Raw genomic sequence first — 20,438 nt, 5'->3', positions numbered from 1 at the left:
GTGTTTTTCTATGAGAAATATCCACAAATTCCTGTGGTTTTATTTTTATTTCATCATAAAATGCACTTTTTGTGATAAAACTATTAAAAAAATCAGGTATACAATTTTTTAGTGGGTTTTTCTTGGGTTTTGACTAACAAAATAAGCCATTTTAAGCTTCTTGATACGGGTACCAACTATTCGCGGGGGTCTGGTACGCATCCCCTGCAAATACGGGGGACCACTGTATGTATATATATACACACACACACACACATACAGACACTTCTATACTTATGGGCAAGTTACGTTCCGAACGGCTATTCGTATCTCGTTTTAGTTCGAAAGTTCAATTTGGCATCCGCAAAGTCAATATGTACAGTACTACTTTTGTGCATTGGCAGTCCCCGGTTATCAGCGGGGGGTTCTGTTTTGACTGCTTGATGATAAGCAAAAATTGCTAATAACTGAAAATTGGCTTTTATGGCGACAATAACCGGAAATCAGCGCATAACCAGACTGCCTGTATACAGAAAGTCCCCAGTTATTGGTGATCTGGTTTTATGAGGCTTCTAGCAGCCATTTTTTGGTGACAATATTCACCAATTTCCGATTATTGGCACTGATTATCCGGTATATGAGCACATACATACCAAATAGAGGCACCGATCTTCAGTGCTTATTGGCGCCAATAAGTGATAGAAGGCGATTTTTGGTTACTGTCAAGACGTTACTATGAAGTGGTATATGTGCTTCTCTGAATTTGTGACAAAAATCTTTCGAATGTTTAATGTGACTGGGAGAAAAAGTGCCTAAGAAAGGGGAAAGGAGGCCAGCTAACTATAAATTTTATAACTGAAACCTCTCCGGCACATTTATGGGTCTAAATGGAAGATTATATATATATGTGTGTGTGTGTGTGTGTGTAAATTAATCCTTCAATTATCCAGATTAACAGAGCCAAAGGCAGGTCAGATAGTGACAAAATCTGAATGAGGATGAGTAAAAAAATCTAGGGGTGTTTAAGGGCAACTCTGTACCCTTCCTCACCTTACTTTGTGAATACCATACAACTGTATCTCTCAGTGTGCTTCTAAACAATAACCATCACACTTTAAACTTAAAACCTTTTGTAAAATGCAATAATCTACTTGTTGGTAACCACAGGAAGGATAGTTACCTACTAAATGTCGTCATTACAAAGAGAGAGAGAGAGAGATTGAGAAGAGAGAGAGAGAGAGAGAGAGTTGTGAACGAAAGAGAGGAGAGAGATAGAGAGAGAGCAGTAGAGAGAGAGAGAGAAGAGAGAGAGAGAGAGACGAGAAGAGAGAGAGAGGAGAGAGAGAGAGACGGAGAGAGAGAGAGAGAGAGAGAGAGGTTAGATTCTATTATGATTTTCTTACTTGCCCAGGCTAACTCTTGTGGTATGTAGCAACACAATCAGCCATATGATTAAGCCTTGTTTTGTGTACTGTGCAAAAAACCTTGTGCTTTGAAAAACAAAAACAAGAGGCTTTTTCCTGTTTACTGGCAACTTAACACCAAGGCATGGATCACTGCAATGCTTTTTATGCAGTGGTTTTGTGAACATCTAGAAAATGAACGTTGACCTTCTGAAGTTCTATTTATATTAATAGATAATGCTAATGAGAACCCTACGGACTGCTAAAAATCATTCACCATTGCCAATGCAATAACTTTCATCTGGGGAGTAATGAATGAAATAAAACTGGAAACTGTGAATGCATGCTGGAAGAATCTGTGAAGTGAGGCTGTGAGACTTCAAAGACTTCAAAGGCTTCCCAGGTATCAAGGTGAGGTGAAGAGGATCATTGATTTGGCAAAACATGTTGGTGGCAATGGAATGGGGGGTATGATTGATGACGATGCCATTACATAATCATCTTGAAGAGGAAGTCGAGTTGAATGAGGATCCCATAAAGTCATCTACGTCGGAGGAGGAAGAAGAATTAAAAAGTGAAGTTGAATTACCAAAACAGACATTAAAAAAGATGAGTGCAGTGTTTAACATAATTCAAAATGCTAAAGATAAAATAGGGGATTACAATCCTCCCATGGAAAGCAGCATCCCAGTGATTTGTTTTATATATGAAGCAATGATACCACTACATCAGGAGTAGGAACTCAAAAGGCAAAGGAGACAACTGCCAATTATGATGTTCTTCCAAAAAGAAGAAAAAGTTACCACTACAGATGATCCTCAGCCAATCTGCTCCTGATGTCAACCATGTGTTGCCATCCTCCTCCACCTCCTCCAAGCTTTAAGGAAGATCCTGATCACCCACCTGACATTTCTGTTAAAATGTCAACAGCCCAGATGCTTTTACAGGGCTTACATCATCAATCACATTCATTTCATTATAGTAGGCACTGTATATTATCGACTTTGTTATTGTCATCATCATTGTTATGGCTCAAGCACCATGGCATACAGGAGGCAATTGGCAATGCAATCGGTATGCTATGATATTCACTATTTCTAACATCTGCTGTTAGATGGCTTAAGCAATACAAATTTTTCATGGGGACTTGTCACTGAGTACTAAGGATATACTGCTTAAAAACCTTAAAACCCTAAGATCACCAGTATCAACTCCAGCCAACTGACATACAAATGTCCACCCTCTACCCAACCCAATGGGAAAGAACCAACATAACTAGAGAGGCACAATTTTAAGCCTAACTTAATAGTTGAGACTGAAACTAATCACAACCATCATATACAGATTTACATCACTTTTCCCCTAATGGGTTAAAAAATGCCTGAATTCTCAACAGGTCCAGCTACTTTTATATCAACTGCTTTTCTGACAGACTGTTCCTCATCCCTTCTCATCGAATGTCTTAACCACCTCAGTCTGAAATCTTGTTTTTATAATAAGACTTTGCCATCGTACCCCAGCAAGGAATCTTATCTATGGTCAACTTTTCAAAATTTCCTGTTTTCCTTGTCAGTGCCCAAGTTTTTGTTGAATACAGCAGTACAGGTCTATAAGGATCGAAATGATTACAAGAATATAATCATCACCAATCTAAACATGTTGGCTGGAATACTGAAAAAAATTCCCAGCATTCTACTTCTAACAAAAGCCAAATACAGACATCCACAGGCTGACTTTTGACACTACATCTCTTAGGTCCAAACATTTTAAGATGGATGGCATTACAATTACAATTCCTATTAATAGCTTCAAATGTAAACCCTATCTTAGGTTAGCATACATTTTCTACATTGTACTTCAGAAAAACTAAGTGTGAGAGAAAAATCTAAGTTATTGACTCCAAAATCTGTAATAAAATAAAGGACTCATGGGCTTGTGCCCAGGAACAAATTCTGTGTTAAGAATCCCTTAACACAGCTAAGCAGTCCTATATCAAGGGGTTAGGTGCTTTTACTAATCATCACTTAACTTGACAATTATAATTCTTGATTTCATCTCCAACAATACCCTCCCGAAGAAGGTAAATTAATGCAACACCTACTGTATTCAACTTTCTCTAAAAATCTGGATATATCTTTGCTTCCTTGCACTGAATCTGCAAATGAGGAGGTATACTGAAACAGAAAATAAGAAACAGTTGGGTAGCCAGGTGAAAAAAGAGAAAAGTGTACACAAAAGGAAAAATTTAAGACATACTATATCCTGCAGCTAGGAGCCAAATGGGTGCTGCAAAGGCCCTTCAGTCCCACCTATTGTGTGCCCCACCAGGCACATGCAACTGATGCAGGCAATGGTATGGAAGTAGATGCAAACCAGCAACAAAAGTAAATGTGCTGTGGTCATAGGGGGACACAACTTTAATGTATGGAGTAAAAGTTAAGGAGCAAAAACAGATAGTGTATTCAACTCTGAGGTTACTGAGAAAGAAAGCTCAAAATCCTCAAACTCATATCAAAATGAGGGAATGAATGAAGGGGCAAAGAAGAAAAGGGAGAAAGAAGCACACAGTGTCCTTAGGAGTTGATTGTGAGATAACTTAGACTAAGATGATATGTTAAGGTTGTATAACAGTATAGTTTTCTGCTTTCCCTAGAACTGCATTATAACTATACTATATTGTCAAAACCCAACTTCTGTGATTGATTCGCAAAAGTTTTATGAACAATCATCACCACAATTTTTCCCTCCTTTTCTTTTTATACACATGCTTCCATTAATGTTTTGCTTAGCCATCACATTTCCAAAACATCTGAATCTTCTCCACAGAAATTTATCAAACTATTTTTCAATGATTTTGTTATTGCCACATAAAATATTTTTTTCACATGGATAACACTCATTTGTCAATTACTAGGTATAAAACATTAACTTATCAGATACTTTTGGGTGAGCTGTCTGCTGCACAGAAAAAACTGATAAGTGCGATATCTTACAGCTAACAAAAATTCCTAATACTACTGCTAATTTCCTGCCTAAGATAACGTGTCTTAACACTTATCATTCAATCTGAGACATTTATCCTCAATTTAGCAGGAAAAAAATTCTGAAAAATTGAGGGTCTAATACACAATATTACATCATTAAAGCTATTGCTCCTTTTTATAATATGAGTATAACAAATCTTAAAAATACACAAGATTAGGTAAAATTAACAACATATCTGTGGCCAAGTTCATGCAGAAGAATAGTTAAGTAACAAAGTATGCAAGCAGCAGGCCTAAGATATCTGAAAAAGTCTTTCAGATTGTTTATTTACTAACTGTTTGCCATACAGCACCTTCAGGCATAATGAACAACAAAGTGGATGCTTAAAAGAGTTAGATGACCATAATCAGAAAACAAAAACAGGGTGTGCTAAACAGCAAGCATTTAAAAAGTTAAAGGAATGTAAGTAGAAGAGGCTGGAAAAGAGGAATGATAGAACAATAACGAGATATGAAATTAAAAAGGGTGCTGAAAGAAATTTTATTATCACAAGATCACATCCAAGTAGATTTATGAATCAAGGGGTGGGTCTGGAGCAAATTTTAACCTTCACCAGAGTGTGGTTCTTACCTGGTGGAAATCACGTTTGCTTTCTGCTATTATACTCTGGACATTCTGCTCTTTGAACACCAAAATAAAAAGACTCCAGTTAAGACAATGGTTTGTATGTGTCAGGTGAGCACATGCATCACAATAAAACATAGGCAACAAACTTACAGCACTTCTTGAGAAGAACTATTTCAATACTTAGAAAAAATACAATGCTGCATTAATTGAACTGAATGTAAACAAGGAATATACTGACGAAGAAAATTTCTTTCTAAAGGATATGTTTTCTTATGATCTTATACAGGATGCAGTCTAACAAAATTATATACTTATATACACATAGTAAAACAGTGGGCTTGAAAAAATTGCCAAAACACATAACACGGATGCAAAAGCTATTAAAATATATTTCTATAGGAGAGAGAGAGAGAGAGAAAAAAAAAGAGAAATGAATCCATTTTACAGAAAAACGGAGAGAACTGCTCTTGACACAAAATAAAATATACATTACATTATAACTTCACAGGTGTGATCCATCGTTTCTGCCATTCAAGTTCAAAGTAGTATATATATAAGTAACAAATTGGCCATATACTACATGAAAATTTAGTTAAACTTTACATTCCGCAATTACAAACAATTAACTGCCACAGCCTATGCTTCAGTTTGAAATGTGAAGACTGCACTCCACATTTACTGAAGGAAGATCCTAAACTCGTGAATGGTAGGAGTAACTACTCCCTTCAGGAGTTAACATTTTTGTCTCTCAGTTGTTCTCATCAATATGAAGTTTGGCTCCAGAAAGAAAATATATGAGACTGGGTAGGAGGGGATAACTTACATATAAAGATAATGGTTTATATGTTTCTAAAAAGCTTAAATTTGTTTTAAAAATTTTACATGTGTTCATATGCCACAAACTACAGCCTTACACAGTAAAGCATGTACTTAGGTGAGAAGGGGTGATTGAAGTAATATGATTCCAAGTCCAGGCTGTCATGAGACTGCTGCTAATCTGGGAGCTGGAACAGGTTGACTAGGGGGTGGCTGTCAAAGGACACCAGTAAAAGACTGAAATTAACATTTATCTACCTGCCTAGGATGAATGAAGTACATAACTACAACAGTGGTCCAATAGGGGGAATTACTGTCAGCAGTCACCAAAGGAAAAGAAAAGCATATCAAGAAGTTATGGTATGTACCCTTTTCACAAAAGCAGGCTTCCTTAAACTCATCAAACGTTTCCTTTGTTAAAACAATAACAGAGCTTAAAGGAATACAGCTAGCTAGGTTTTGAACCTCTGCAGCAAAACTGTCTGGAAAATATTTCTTATCTGAAGTGAAGAATAAACTGAATAAAAGCTTAATTAAAACATATGGTTAAGTAATTAATTCTTGGGTGAGTGCTTTGTCAAAGCTAGCTGCATTGAAATTGAAATGAAAATGGAGTCAGAGAAACAAGAGTTGTCAACTCCTTCTCTTTATGAAAAACAAAATCTGTATTGATGATCTATGTAGTTCTCTGATACACTGGTCAGTGCAAAAGATATATGGGTAAATTATCCTGGCAAAAAAGAATTGAATGGTGGACAGCTCAATGGAATCTCTAAGATCTTGGAAGAGAAAACTGATATTATAATCTATGTAGTTCTCTGATACACTGGTCAGGGCAAATGATATATGGGTACATTATCCTGGCAAAAAAAAGTATTGAATGGTGGACAGCTCAATGGAATCTCTAAGACCTTGGAAGAGAAAACTGATGTTATGTGTCACTTCCACGTGTGTTTATAGGTACACCACAGGACTGTATCTACCTGCCTATATTGCCTAGCCTTAAGGCTTAAGAGTATGATTCTCACATTTAATACTAACACGTACCTAATATTTACATTAAGTTGACAGTGTATGACTAGCCTCTTGTAAGTGCTTGTTAGGATAAGCATACCACTTTTGAACCGACTAGTATACAGTACGTACTTACATGTAATTTATTTCCAATATTGTGCACAAGTCAATGGTAGAATTACATATAATGATTTTCAAAACACCCAAAGAAGAAAGACTGGGAAGCAGAGGAATTTTCTATCTGCTAAATTATTGATAAGAAGAATACCATAAGATAAATTTGTATTTATGTCAAATCTTACCCTAGCCTACTGTGAGAAGTGTAATGAAGATGTGGAAGAGACCAGTTGGTCTCATTATTTTCAGTGAGGAAGCTTGCTTACCGAGAACCAATGTTAAAGGAAGATGTGTAATATTAATCTTCCTATGATTCTGGAGCTAGATTACATTAAAAACCCATATACGTAGATCAGATAGTATCAAGAGTGGATTAGTCATAATCCCTTAACATCAAGATTGATGGGAGCAGTCAAAAGAGAGACTGTTAATCACAATACGACAGAGGGGTCTGTCATCTAACAGATCAAAATTTTCTTCTTTCAATAAATGTGATATGCAGAAAAAAATTTCTAGACAAATTGCAGGCAGAGTTAAGCAATTGTGTAATGTGAACACGCGATTAACAATACGTACCTAAAACATACATGCAAGGCAGATCTCTCGTGCAGAAACTCTTAGTTCTCCCTACCAGTGAAGCATTAGATCATAATGAAAAATTCAAAATATGAACTAGCATATGTAAGAGAACCACCTTATTTACAAAATTAACTGCTTTGGTACTTACCATTGATTTTGGTCTGGGTCGATTCTCAGACTTGCCTCTTTTTCGTTGCTGTCCTTTTGTTGATGGTTCTTGGAAGTGTAGCGTAGGCTGAGATCTGACGTGGAAAGAAAAGTATGAGCAGGGGTATGGAAATTTATATCATTTCACTCTAGAGAAGCTAAAAACATTAAATAAAAATATCTTTTGGGATAGGGCTGCACCAAATAGCACAGAACTTTACCCAACAACATATTTGTGGTACAATACACCTTACCGCTAGTAATACAGTACAACTACTATACATAAAATTTATTCCATGCAACCCATACAAAAGTGCACATGTACAATTCCATAAAATGTTATCATCATAATTGTTTTAATTTTAACAGGAACATTTATTTTTTTATTTTTTTTATGTCCATAGGGTTCACCCAAAGGATCTGTTCCTGAATGTGTAAAGCTGAAGAAGATGTACAGATAATGAAAGGAGACTATGGAGAATGGGTGCTTGTTAGATAACAAATGTGTCAGCCTGAAAAAATAAATTACAAACAAAATTGGAAACATTAACATTAAATAAAACGTAGTTATGAAAACTTCATTACAAACATGAATTTATCAATTAATTCAAGCCTTGCGTGTGAGTCCCAGACCAGTCATTCCATTGTAGAAAAAATAAATAATCAGATGGGTTGATATATGTGCATAAGTTCCCTTACGTGTTTGTAGTTAACTGAATCACTCTTTGAGTAACCTGATCTACTGCAACAGAAGGAGGCAACACTGGTTTTAATAAAGGCAATACATGTACATTGTACAAAATCTGCTGTCTCAGCAGTAGGGTATGGACTCCACGAGCACAAAACCAGGCTTCTTAAAATTTGGCAAACCTGGTAGATGACATTATTTCTCTTTTACATCTAGAATGGGTTCTTTATGCACTTGAAGAAAAGTTGGTATTGTCATTCCATTTAGTAAATGTGTTTGTGGTAGTTGAAGTCCTGTCCAGTTGCCTAGTTTGCAGTTTGGCTTTGGCAAGGACTTTACAAAAAGCTAAAATGCTAACTAGGGAGCTAAACTTTAGATAACATTGGAGTTATAAAAATTGTACAGTAATTGGCATGACAATAGCTACCATGGCCACATTTACTTAATGGAATAACAATACTGACTCATCATCAAGTGTATGAAGGACTCCTCCTTGCTAACTTTTGGAAAATAATAATAAACCTTATGTCATCTAAATCAAATTGAGTACTGGATTAATCATGAGGCTCTTGTTTTCACACTCAAGACATATGGGTATTGATGGACATTTCTTAATATTATCATCCAATTTTTAACATACAAACTGCAAAAAATAATTTTTGATGGGTATTTATCATTGTGACTACAGGAATGTCACCAATGACACTCATCAAAGTAATGTTCTTGGCTTATTTTCTTATATAGTATAGTACTATGTGCTCAAGATATGAAGTTTGGCCATGAAAACTAGTTTACTGCTTAAGCAAATGATGTTACTCTCCTTGTAGCAATCTCATCTGAATGTAGGCCTGTGGATGCTGAATCTCTCAACTGACTTTTAGCTAAAATTAGAGTATGATGCAAAATATGAATGACAAAGCTCAATCATAACAAAATTCAAGGTGTGATAGTAGGTATATAACCCTGAATTCCAGACATTCCCATCAACATTGTTTCTTAAGCTACATGTCATTCTTGATTGCAAATTATATTTTTAAGAAATTATTGGTCTATATTTTCACTCACTGTACTGGGATACTTTCCAGATTCTTGGAGATCTCTCTATCTTGAGGAAATAATATGAATTTTCATAATAAAATTTATGATTTGGGATACTTAACTATTGTTCAAGATAGCTTACGTATATCTCCTCACTAATAGGTGAGTCAGCATTCAAACATAAGAAAAGGTTGAATGGCTGCCCGGATGAATTTTTAGTGCACCTGTTCTACACCAGGTGTATTTTGAATATTACAGCTCGTCAGAATTCTCTTTGACAGCCCACTAAGTTGTAGGCAGGCTGGGTGGGATCTACTTTAGTAGTAGGTGAGCATCCAAATAATAAATTTTATGATGAAAATTTATAATATTTGGGATGAACCTTACCTACTGTTAAAGACAGCTGACTCCCACATTGAGAAGAGGATGGTGGGTAGTGCTGCTAAACAAAATCTACAATGGCAGTTGAGCTAAAGGTGTCTTGCATGAAACCCAAAAAATTCTTTACTGATCTGGAATCCTTTCTGGATCTTACTGGTGCCAGAAGTCGGATTCCACTCAGGGAGCAAGGCTTTTATGTGTGTGCTGCAGAGAAACCCACTTCAATTCAGTCAGAATGTAACAAAAGTGGCATGAGGGGACCCCTGTGCCTGGGTTACAAAGCCCTCTAAAACAACAGTCAACTAAAATTACCCCGTACTTAATACCTTTATGATGTATAGATGTATGCTCCTCCACAATGTATGTACCTTCATGCCCCACAAAAACCTTTTACCTTCAATAAAGGTAGTTCTCATAATCTAGTCTAGTCAAATATGTCACAGAGAACCCCATGTTCTTTGACAGACGTTCTAGGTTTCTAACACCACAAAACAAAAGGTTAACTTTGCCTCTTCCAGGCTTAAAATAAAGTCATTCTAGGTTTTTAAAACCATAAAACACAAGGCTAACCTGATTCTTCCGGGCTTTGACAAAAGACATCCTAAGTTTTCTAATATTACATAAAAGGTTACCTTTGCCTATTCCAGGCTTAAACCTTAACAATGATGTTCAAGATTTTCTAAAAGCACAAAAACAAAGATTAACTTTGCCTCTTCTAGCTTAACCTAAGTAAATTTTAATTGCCGTAACAGAGAAGTGCTTCCTCTTCCTGCCAACCAATGAGGTTAAATTAGAATTAACATCATTCTCAGCTCTAGGGCAAAACGGCAAAATAGCTCCCTTGACAACAGCTGTAGGGAACCTCCTACTGAAGAATGACATAATTCTGCTGGAGATGACATAAAGGAACTGGCTTAGTAGACTCTACTAAGCCAGTGGAGGGGAACCCAAAAGGAACCTTAACTCTCCTTCAGTATCTCCATCACTTAAGGTTCCGCTCCTAAGTCTCTCCAAGCATGCTAGATGGCCTGTGAGTGGCTCTGACCAGAACCTGAGTGCTAAACATCTTCCAAGAAGGTATAAAATATGACTTGCATCTATATATCCTCCCCTTATTGCCTTGAAGAGAGTTAGGCCGCAGGTGACCCGAAGGAGAAATCAAAAGTTGAAATCTATTGTACAGAATAAGCTTTCTACGACAGATAGGAGCATAAGTGTTCTAACTTCTTCCAAACCAAGTTAGTATAAACATGAAAACATTCGCCTGCAACATTGGAAACAAATTTGACTCTGCAAGTGAAAAACTCTAACACTCTTCCTCAATAAAATCCTGCTGGCACCACAAACACACTAAGCTGGTACAGAGAAGAGGCAATTATACTGAGCAAAAGTTCAGGAAAAGATAAAAACTTCATTCTATTTAACTTTCTTCCCAAGAAAGGCAGTTCTAATAACACAATAGTTTGTACTGAAGAGAAAAATAATGTTAAAGCAAGTTTCATATTTCATCAATACAAAACACTGTCTTACATCAAGGTCTTACTTCTTTTCTTACTGGGTACCAGTGTAGCTTATAAATGTAGTATGGAAAAGAGAAATTGGAAGTTCGTGCCCCAAACCGAGAGGCATCCTGCACACTTCTGGAGTGCAAGATTTTATTTTCTTTATATTTCTAAACTGTTCTGCTCCTTGAGTACTGAAGTGACGCAACAGTTTGTTTTGTATACAAAATGATTTTCCAAATTAATCTTTCTGCAAACATTTACTTCAATAGAGAGAGTAATCTACACTTTTTTCAGAGGTAAAATTCTTAAGAACACTCAAGAATTTTGTTTAACATTTCTGGTGAGTACGTATTTAAAAACCATGGCTGGTTCGCCTATGGAAAAGTTTTAAGAACTGCTGAGCTATCACAAGCTATCACAAAATGGATAATTTTGGCAAAAGGAAAAAAGGCTTGATTCATACAGTATTATGTATATGCAAAACAATAATTTCAATTAAGCAAGTAACCCAATGCAATAAGACAGGCTGTATAAACTTAGGCATTGCAACAATTAAATCATTCTAAGCAAGCTTAAATGAATAATTTAGAATAGTCCAAGTTCTTATTGCTGTGGCAAGCTATTGCAAAAGTACAAAATAAGGGCACGATTAGGCCTCCTTCCCATAAATATCTTTGGTATGGATAGCCCAAAAGGTTTGATAAAGGTTATAAAAAAATGGAACTTCAAAATTTCACTTAAAATACCTGCCTGGTTAAATTTCAGGCTAAGTATTATTTCTGGGTTCAACATAACTTATTGAGGTACAAAACCACTGCTATACTTCAAAGACAGCTTTAATAAAAAAAAACATTGATACTTGAAAAATATTTCTTCTGACTCCTGTATATTAGCAGAATTTTTAGTTTGAAAAAATATAAATTTGTTTACTATGCAAGTGAAATTATTGAAGCACATGAATCAACTTGGAGTTTCTTCACCTGAAAACTAATGTAAAACTTTCAAAGGAACAGTTTTTGTTGCTACAATATAGACAGTGTTCAATTTTATCATAATGCTTCAACATTTTTATAACAATTAAGAAAAACATTAAAGAATAGGACTTTATAGCTGTATGATTACTAGGGCAACAATAAACATAAAAACAATCAAAATCACAGTACTGCATTTGTACAATAACTGACACCCCAACCCCCACACAAATGCATTAAACAAACATCATACAAGTGTTTCTGGTACTTACCTCGCCAGGTCGTGACCGCTTGAATGTTGAACCTTGATGGGAGGCAGCGGGGTGACCTGAGCTACTGTAAGAAGCAGGGGTAACCAAGTCATCTACTGGTCCTGATCCACGACCTGCATTACCTGATCTTAATACCTCTCTTCCCTCTCCCTTTCTTGTAACTAATCTATGTGCGCGGTGATTATTCAGAGTGGAAGCAGAGAGACTCTGTGTACGTCGAACCTTTGCAGTAGGTCTCTTAGGTTCTGTTATTAACTCGAAGTTATTTGGAATAGTGTCATGTCTGAGGTCGTAGATCAGGTCACCAGCATCTGGGTCACCACTAGAATAGCCCGAGGTCAGGTCATCCGCAGAGAGAACACGACTGAAACACAGACAGTGCACCAGACTCCCACATGCATACTAATAACAAATACAGTACAGTGCAATGCAAATAAAGAAAAATCAAGGACTGAAAATAAAAACTAAGTAAACAAAGGGCTGTGACACTTCAAAATATCATGCAGAAAATTGAATGAAAGCAATTTAATACCACTTTCATCATAAAAGAAGCTTGCATGCAAGATAATTTTGAAGTGTGGGCAAAATAAAACACATGCAAACTAAAGCTAAAGTAAGCCATAAAACATGATAAAGGATAGATGATAATTCTGTGGTACAGTACGTACAATGAAAATACTATTACAGTACACTATAATTAATAATATCCTCTGAATATGTTAAAATATCAGGCTGATTTTTACTTGACTATTGTCATAGGTAGTTCAAGTTAAACTGCTCTACATATGCTTAATATTGAAGCAGAACTTTAGCGTAACTGACGAAGAAAGAGACAGTATCAAATTGAGCAATGAAAAGCTCTTTTAAACTAAAACACTTTTACCTAGTCAAAACTAAAAAAAATGTGCAGGGAAAGAAAAAATAAATCATTAAAATTAAAATAAGAAATAACAATTAATAAAGGTTGCAGTCAAACTCATTAATAAGTGAAATTAATCATTAATAAGTGAAATTACATAAATAAAAAATTCTACTGGGAGCTGATCACTGCCTGAACTACATTATGTACAAAATTTTTATGACTTTTATCTTAGACCAGTGAAATCAAGTTGATGACTTAACCTTGGTTTACTGTAATGGTATAATTTGGCTTATTGATGAGTAGACTTGCAATCTACTAATACACTTTAAAAAAAGTAAAATAGTAGGTTTTTATGCCTCATGTTCTGCTATTGTATGTACATAATACTATTCAGTACTGTATCATTGTATCAAAAATATGAACCAGATAGTGGAAGACCCCCTAAATAAAGGAAAACCTATAAATGAAGAATACAAGGAATATCAGCCATATGGGTGAAATAGTATACTCTTCAGATAGTTTCCTTTGGGACATGTAATAAAATACAATTATTTAGTAATTCATTAACAAATATCTCCTTATACATAATAATAAGATACCCTCAAGCAAGTAAGATGTACATACAGATATTAAATACAAGAAAAAAAATTGGCATTAAATAAAATATGAGAAATAAGGGTAAAAAAAATGCCTTTATGGAGTTACATTCATTTCAATTGTCACTCCACATCTATGAAGAGATAAAGGCAATGCAAAATGTTAACTACCACAGTATATCAGCTTGATTTTCTTGTACTAGCAAGAAATAAATGAACAATGACAAAGCAATAAAAAAAGGACACAATTGTGCCTTTACAATAAAAATATCCCCTTATAATTAGCTGTAAGTGCAAGGTAAATAGCTTAAAAAAAATGAGCCCCTTTAGCCTTTACGCAAATGTTCTTACAAAAAAAAGGAGAAAAAAAGCCCACTTTAGCCTTTACGCAAATATTCTAACTCCCATATCTGACACTTTTACATTTTCACTGTATGCACCTACCTTTGCAACATGGTTCTCCAATTACTGTTTAGTTTTAAGGCAGATGTGAAACTTTACTATTACCCAGTTATGACCATGTCAGTCTGATGTTTTCACTGGTCATTATCTAAAATATCTTTTCATCTATCAAAGTTATCTTCTAATTATGGAACCTTCATTTATTTTTTAGTTTGCTTTATCTGCATTGTACAAAATGTGTTGTTCATATGTGAAAAGCCACAAATTTGAGGAAGGGAATATATCTTTACATATAGTATATGTATTCCATTTGGTGACAGGATGCACACTGAGGCTTCATGCCAAGTGTTATCAGTAATTACAATTCTCAAGAGCAGATATTGGTGCCCGTACCACATTGTAACAAATCAGAGTTTTCGAGTAAGTAGGCTGTCTCTTATTACTCATTCTGTTTTCAATGGGGACTGATGATTGATTTATGACTATTATAACTGGCATCATAAAATCTAGGTTATAGATGTCCTAATAATATCAAATAGGAAATTAAAAAGATAAATAAGTTTAAAAGGAGTTTCACAAGAATTGTAATGGCTATATGAAGTTTCATCAAATTTATACCAAGAAAACCAAGTGACCACCAAACCCTGGGGAAGGCCTAACTAATGAGCTAACTAAGTTATGCAGGTAATTTGAACCAGAAATATCATGTCCAGTCTCTCAACTTACACCAGTAGGATGACATCAATGGAAAGCCATTGGTTCATACTTTTTGTGAAGTCTTTTATAAATGCAAGGCATATCATTTCTTTTTAATAAGGGAACTTCATGGGAATGACAAAATAGCACTTGTGAATCATATTGACAACAAAGGATAACTACGTATTTCCAAATTTTAAGGAAAACCCTGGTAACACAAAAATACTGGAAGACCATAAAAGCTACATGAAAACTCTCACAGTAAAGACAATGGAAGTTAATTTAGGCTTTTGCCCTTTTAAGACATTGCAGATACAAAGTTGTATGATGCTGTCACTTGAATGACCTGGGTGAACTATATTAGTTCTTACAAGTAATGATTCAATATTAGTACGTTACAATACTTACATGTGCTGTTTCATAAGAAATCAAACACAGTAATGATACAATTCTGAGTATAAGACAACAAAATTTTCAACAAATATTCATGAGCACAGTGACATGAGCCTATATAAGGCTTAAAGTTCTATGCATAAAAGGATATATAAAACATCCTCCAGAAGATATCTGATAAATTTTGGTACTATTTTGAATTTGCTAATAATGACATGGATAAGGGAAAGACTACCTAATTAATATGCCTTTTTCTATCTTGTTGGAAAAATGTCCAGCATTCCCTGTCTGTCAGCAAGCTCATTGCAATACTCAATTAAAAGAACAAACAAGTTTGCAGAACTGATGAGGTAAAGTAGTTAGGGGAAAAATGCTTCTGAAATTATTTTTCCATATGGTAATCATTTGTAAATTTTCAATAACACAAAACAAATTTATTATTCTCAAACTTGAAACTTAAGACAACAAAGAATAACATGGCTAAAAATAGAAAAGGGAGTTCAGATTTCATTAGTGCTACATGGCAGCTTTATGCACGGGCTCTTATGGAAAAGGCAAATTAGGAAAATTTACTTAAAGAGGAGGGTTTATAAGATTACTTATAGATGGTAAAATATAATAATAGCAAGGGCACCATTTAGATTTTCTTACATCTGAAGGTTAAAACCAATGAATGGTGCTATGAAAAATTTTAAGAAATGGCCACTATGTACTTCACCCATACAATAATACAGTACAGTCTTCTGTGCTAAAAAATATTATAAACTTGTATTTTCGTCCACTCTGAATAAATAAATGTAATTATGCATTGTGTCTATGTGCTTAAAGATTGCTAATTAAATCTGTGAGGTGAGCAATTCATTCCTAATTTCAGCATCACTAGTATTTAAGCAAGCAAAGGTTCAAGTCATTATAAAATCTATAAAAATGTCCTAAAATTGTTTGAATTTATCAGCACTTTGTACTCTTAATCCAGCCTAAAAGTGAAAGGATACCTAGGTTCTCAGATTTCTGTAAGCTAAATGTGCACAGAAGCATTACAATCCACTAGTGACTTTGTACAAAAGGACCACAGAAAGTACGATTGTGTCCATAACTATCATAACTATCGCCTAACTTATGACAGAATAATTATTTGCCAAATGAGACGTGACAGTACTGTGGTGAGATCATTCATTGCTAGACAAGACTAATTAATTTATACTTGCACAATATACGTTTTTTACTTTTCCTTCTGTACAGAGTTCCTGATGAAAATGTGCTGACGTGTAAGACTAACATGACTTCATACATTACAGTGGACAGCCCGTATTCGCGTTCTCCAGATTCGCGGATTTCTCTCGGGAACGTTTCCCCGCATTATTCGCGGAAAATTTGCGCATTCGTGGTATTTTTCTATGAGAAATATCCACAAATTCCAGGGTTTTTTTTATCAATTTCATCATAAAATGCACTTTTTGTGATAAATCTATTAAAAAAAAACCAAGTATAAAAATGTTTAGTGGGGTTTTCTTGAGTTTTAACTAACAAAATAGGCTGTTTTTAGCATTTGTATAGGGGTTCCAAACATTCGCGGGTTCTAACTATTCAAAGGGGGGTCTGGTACGCATCCCCCGCGAATACGGGAAGACCACTGTACACATAAAAATAAATCACCTGTATTGTAATAACATATTGTTACCTAACAAGAGTAAATGTGTAAATTCCAAATTTTAAATAACTTTTGTGTTATTTCTAAGTACCTCATAGTTTACCTTACCATTATTGTTCACAACATGACTTATTAGCCAAGAGCTAGAGCTATTCTTGAGAGAAATGATTTCACAACAGATCCCATCATTGGAGCTAGATCAGAATCCTTCATATGGTAAGAAATTTGTATGTATACCCAAAATACATTAGATAAAAAGCTTTCTAAGCTAAAGATCCATTTCTGATGTAACTTCTTCATAAAAGGCCAAGAAATTTTTAAATGAACCTCACAAACATCATAAAATGTCTGAGAGTGGTAGATCCTTATGACACTTGGTAGTCACCCACTCATAAAAATGCCAGTCCTATCAAGAATATGTCCATGAAACACAGAGTGACATCTTGAAAATAAATAGCATTAAAGTTGAGAGTATCTCCAACTTACTGCATTAATCCCTCAAGGATAAGGAGTCTTTACCTCATGAACACTGACCTCAGTAAGAGCAAACTCATGATCTGCCGATCTAAGAATGAATCGTGTGCGCTTAAGAATCATCTACCCCAGACAAAACTAGATATAATACTCTTGCCAAGGTTTGTGTGGCTGCATTATTAAAAGTCTTGCCTTAAGGGTGTGGCACTGACTCAAACTTAAAGTTTTTAATTCCCTTCTCTGGTTTGGTCCCTGAATAAGTTTCTTTGACCACTGTCACCTCAATTCAGTAGTCCTAATGCAATTACACCTCAGTGCTCTAATAACGGTCATGTTGACAGTCTTGGCATCCTGGCTCTCTTAGATGGGGACAACGTTCATCAAATGTACACATATCCTTTGAAGAATAATTCCCTATTCCTCTTACATATACATGACATCATGACTGGTCCAAGCACTCCAGGTTTAACTATATGTCACAGCAAACATCCCAGATGGTCCTTTTTTCTTACACCCTATCACAAACAAGCCACTTGCTCTGCATGGGCTGAGAATTATCTAGTGTCCCTATTTAAGAAGGCAGAACCCACTGCATCCTGAATTCCTTGGTCTGTGTTATAGAACCCTGGGGAAACCATAAGAGTGAAGACACAGTGACTTTTAAAAATAGATTTCTCCTTTGTCAAAACCTGTTTAATGACTTAACAGAGAATAAGTCCCCCCTCTTTTAAAAGTCCCTTCTTCATGCAAGCTTAAATTTTTTATTGGGTATTTGATGAAATGAAATATCAATAATGACATGGAACTGGAATCATGGTACTGTCCTACTTTTAGCTGCTGCATCAGACCGCCTATTCTATTTTTGTAATATTGAAAATCTCAATGAAATTAACCAAATTTCCCAACAATCTCTCCATTATTGGGTATCCTTAGATTACCTATTTATGTCTCTTCTGGCTTTCCTTCTATAAGAAGTTGTTGTCCTTTCTCTCTTAAGCTACCATCTAAGGACTCAAAGATTTCCTAAGGCATGTTTGTCACCAGCCAAATCCCATTTTTCACCCAGTATGAATATCAAACAATCACCCTGTTATGCATGTAGTCTATTGCCATGTCTGCAAATAGTGCTTGAAGAACTTGAGCATTGATATGCTAAACTAGTTTTCCATATACCTGCTTAATGGCTGAAGTTTGTCTACAAAATGAGCACTATAAACTTAATTTTTACCTGATATACAATGGTATTGTCTACACAATGAGCACTATAAACTCTTTGTTTGTTTGTTTGTATGGCGTTTTTACATTGCATGGAGCCAGTGGTTATTCAGCAATGGGACCAACAGCTTTATGTGACTTCCGGACCACGTCGAGAGTAAACTCTTAATTTTTACCTGATATGCGATGGTAATTTGTGCCCAAGTCTTGCTGTGTCTTTACGACACTGCAATGATAAAGTTCCAGTCCTAAGCCTCTGTTGCATAGCACCTAAAGTCCTGTCCTACAATGCTGAACATCCATCTGTCATTTTGGGTTGATGGAATTCCCATTCCAATCAAGATTCACATGCTCTAAGCCATCCATCACACTGGATTTCATTAGCTACAACTGGATGGCTCTATTTTTAGTACCTTTCCAGTGCCAAAATGCCCACTGTCAAATGGGTGTCCCTCCCTCACCCATGGTGACTACTTTCCTCATGTTACCTTCCATTCCCATCATTATCCTAATTCTAAATTAGTTTAAAAAGACCACTGAATTATACTTCTAGGTTTTCATATGGTTCAACAAAGGTAAAAAAAGAGACATGATACTCAAGCAACAGCTCCCTCATCATGGTAAATACATTCTTTAAAATCTCAACTCTGAAGAAATCATGGTTAAAATACTAATAAAACACTTAATTTCTTGTACTACTAATCAAGGTATATTGCAATTGCTCTTCATCATATGAGCAAGAAGGAGGCAAGGTAACAAGAACCAAACTATGGCTCCTGCTTCAAGGTCATAGACATTGTTTATCGCTAATAGCTACCATTACGGTTCTAATCTGACAACTTTTCAGCAATCTTAACCATCCCAGGTAACTTTCAACCAAAAGGAGCAGTCAATATGTATAAGTATCCTAATCATAATAACTTCCTGTACATTAGGGAAGAAGAGTTGTATACCCATGTGAATGGAAAACCAAATCCAAAGGTTTGCCATAAAGACATGGTAACCACAATGTTTGATATGCACTTTTGCCGGCAATAACAGTAATTAAATGTAAAAAATGTACATACTATTGTCAAATAAGTGCACACCTAAAAGAAAAATCTTACAATGTTACCAGAAATACAGAAAATTAACAGATTTACATGAATATCAAATAATGATGCTCCATCAAGTTGTATTACACATTTAAGCTTAAATGGAAAAATGTAAAGCACACCATTTCTGTGAACTAAGGATCACAAACTGGTAAGTCTAACTAGGCATTTTTCAGTACAAAAAACTTGACATCCTTATCTCTACTAGCCTAATTTGAAAAGAAATAGCAGGATAGTCATAAAACTGCTACACAATCATAATATTGCCAAACAACCAGAAAACTGTATACTGATTATCCAAAAGGTAAACAATAAAAAAGTCAAAGTCCTCCCCCCATGATATTGCTTCTCAGGCGGATGTCAGCCCGGTAACCCCAACTCCCCGGGAACCACTGGTAGACAGCCTCAATTATTTGCCCCTGACGGGAGGCGAATGCCAGCCCGCAAGATTACAAGACCAGCATATTACCAACTGTACTAGAAAAGTGATCATTAATATTGTTAACCAATACTACAGTATGTTTCTTTGCAAG

The 20,438-nt window shown here is 35.4% G+C and overlaps 1 protein-coding gene across 7 annotated transcripts in view; it reads right to left on the bottom strand.

The window, feature by feature from the left end:
* LOC135202221 (uncharacterized) overlaps positions 1-20,438 on the bottom strand; it is a 168,186-nt gene that overhangs the window by 3,710 nt on the left and 144,038 nt on the right. The window contains exons 7-9 of one of the 7 annotated variants that reach the window (XR_010311686.1): positions 12,523-12,886; positions 7,669-7,762; positions 4,998-5,042 (exon numbers count right to left, since the gene is read on the bottom strand). Coding sequence is in view for 5 of the 7 variants with exons in the window: in XM_064231483.1 (XP_064087553.1) it covers positions 7,694-7,762; positions 12,523-12,886 (433 nt within the window). In the remaining 2 variants the exon portion in view is untranslated. Of the gene's footprint in view, positions 1-4,997; positions 5,048-7,668; positions 7,763-12,522; positions 12,887-20,438 lie in introns of all 7 variants that reach the window. The other 6 variants (XR_010311685.1, XM_064231485.1, XM_064231486.1 and 3 more) reach the window with 6 other exon arrangements.

Source organism: Macrobrachium nipponense, chromosome 30, assembly GCF_015104395.2.
Source record: "Macrobrachium nipponense isolate FS-2020 chromosome 30, ASM1510439v2, whole genome shotgun sequence".
Lineage (NCBI taxonomy): Eukaryota > Metazoa > Arthropoda > Malacostraca > Decapoda > Palaemonidae > Macrobrachium > Macrobrachium nipponense.
The sequence above is the reverse complement of the archived record's forward strand: the minus strand, read 5'-3'. Positions and strand labels throughout refer to the sequence as shown.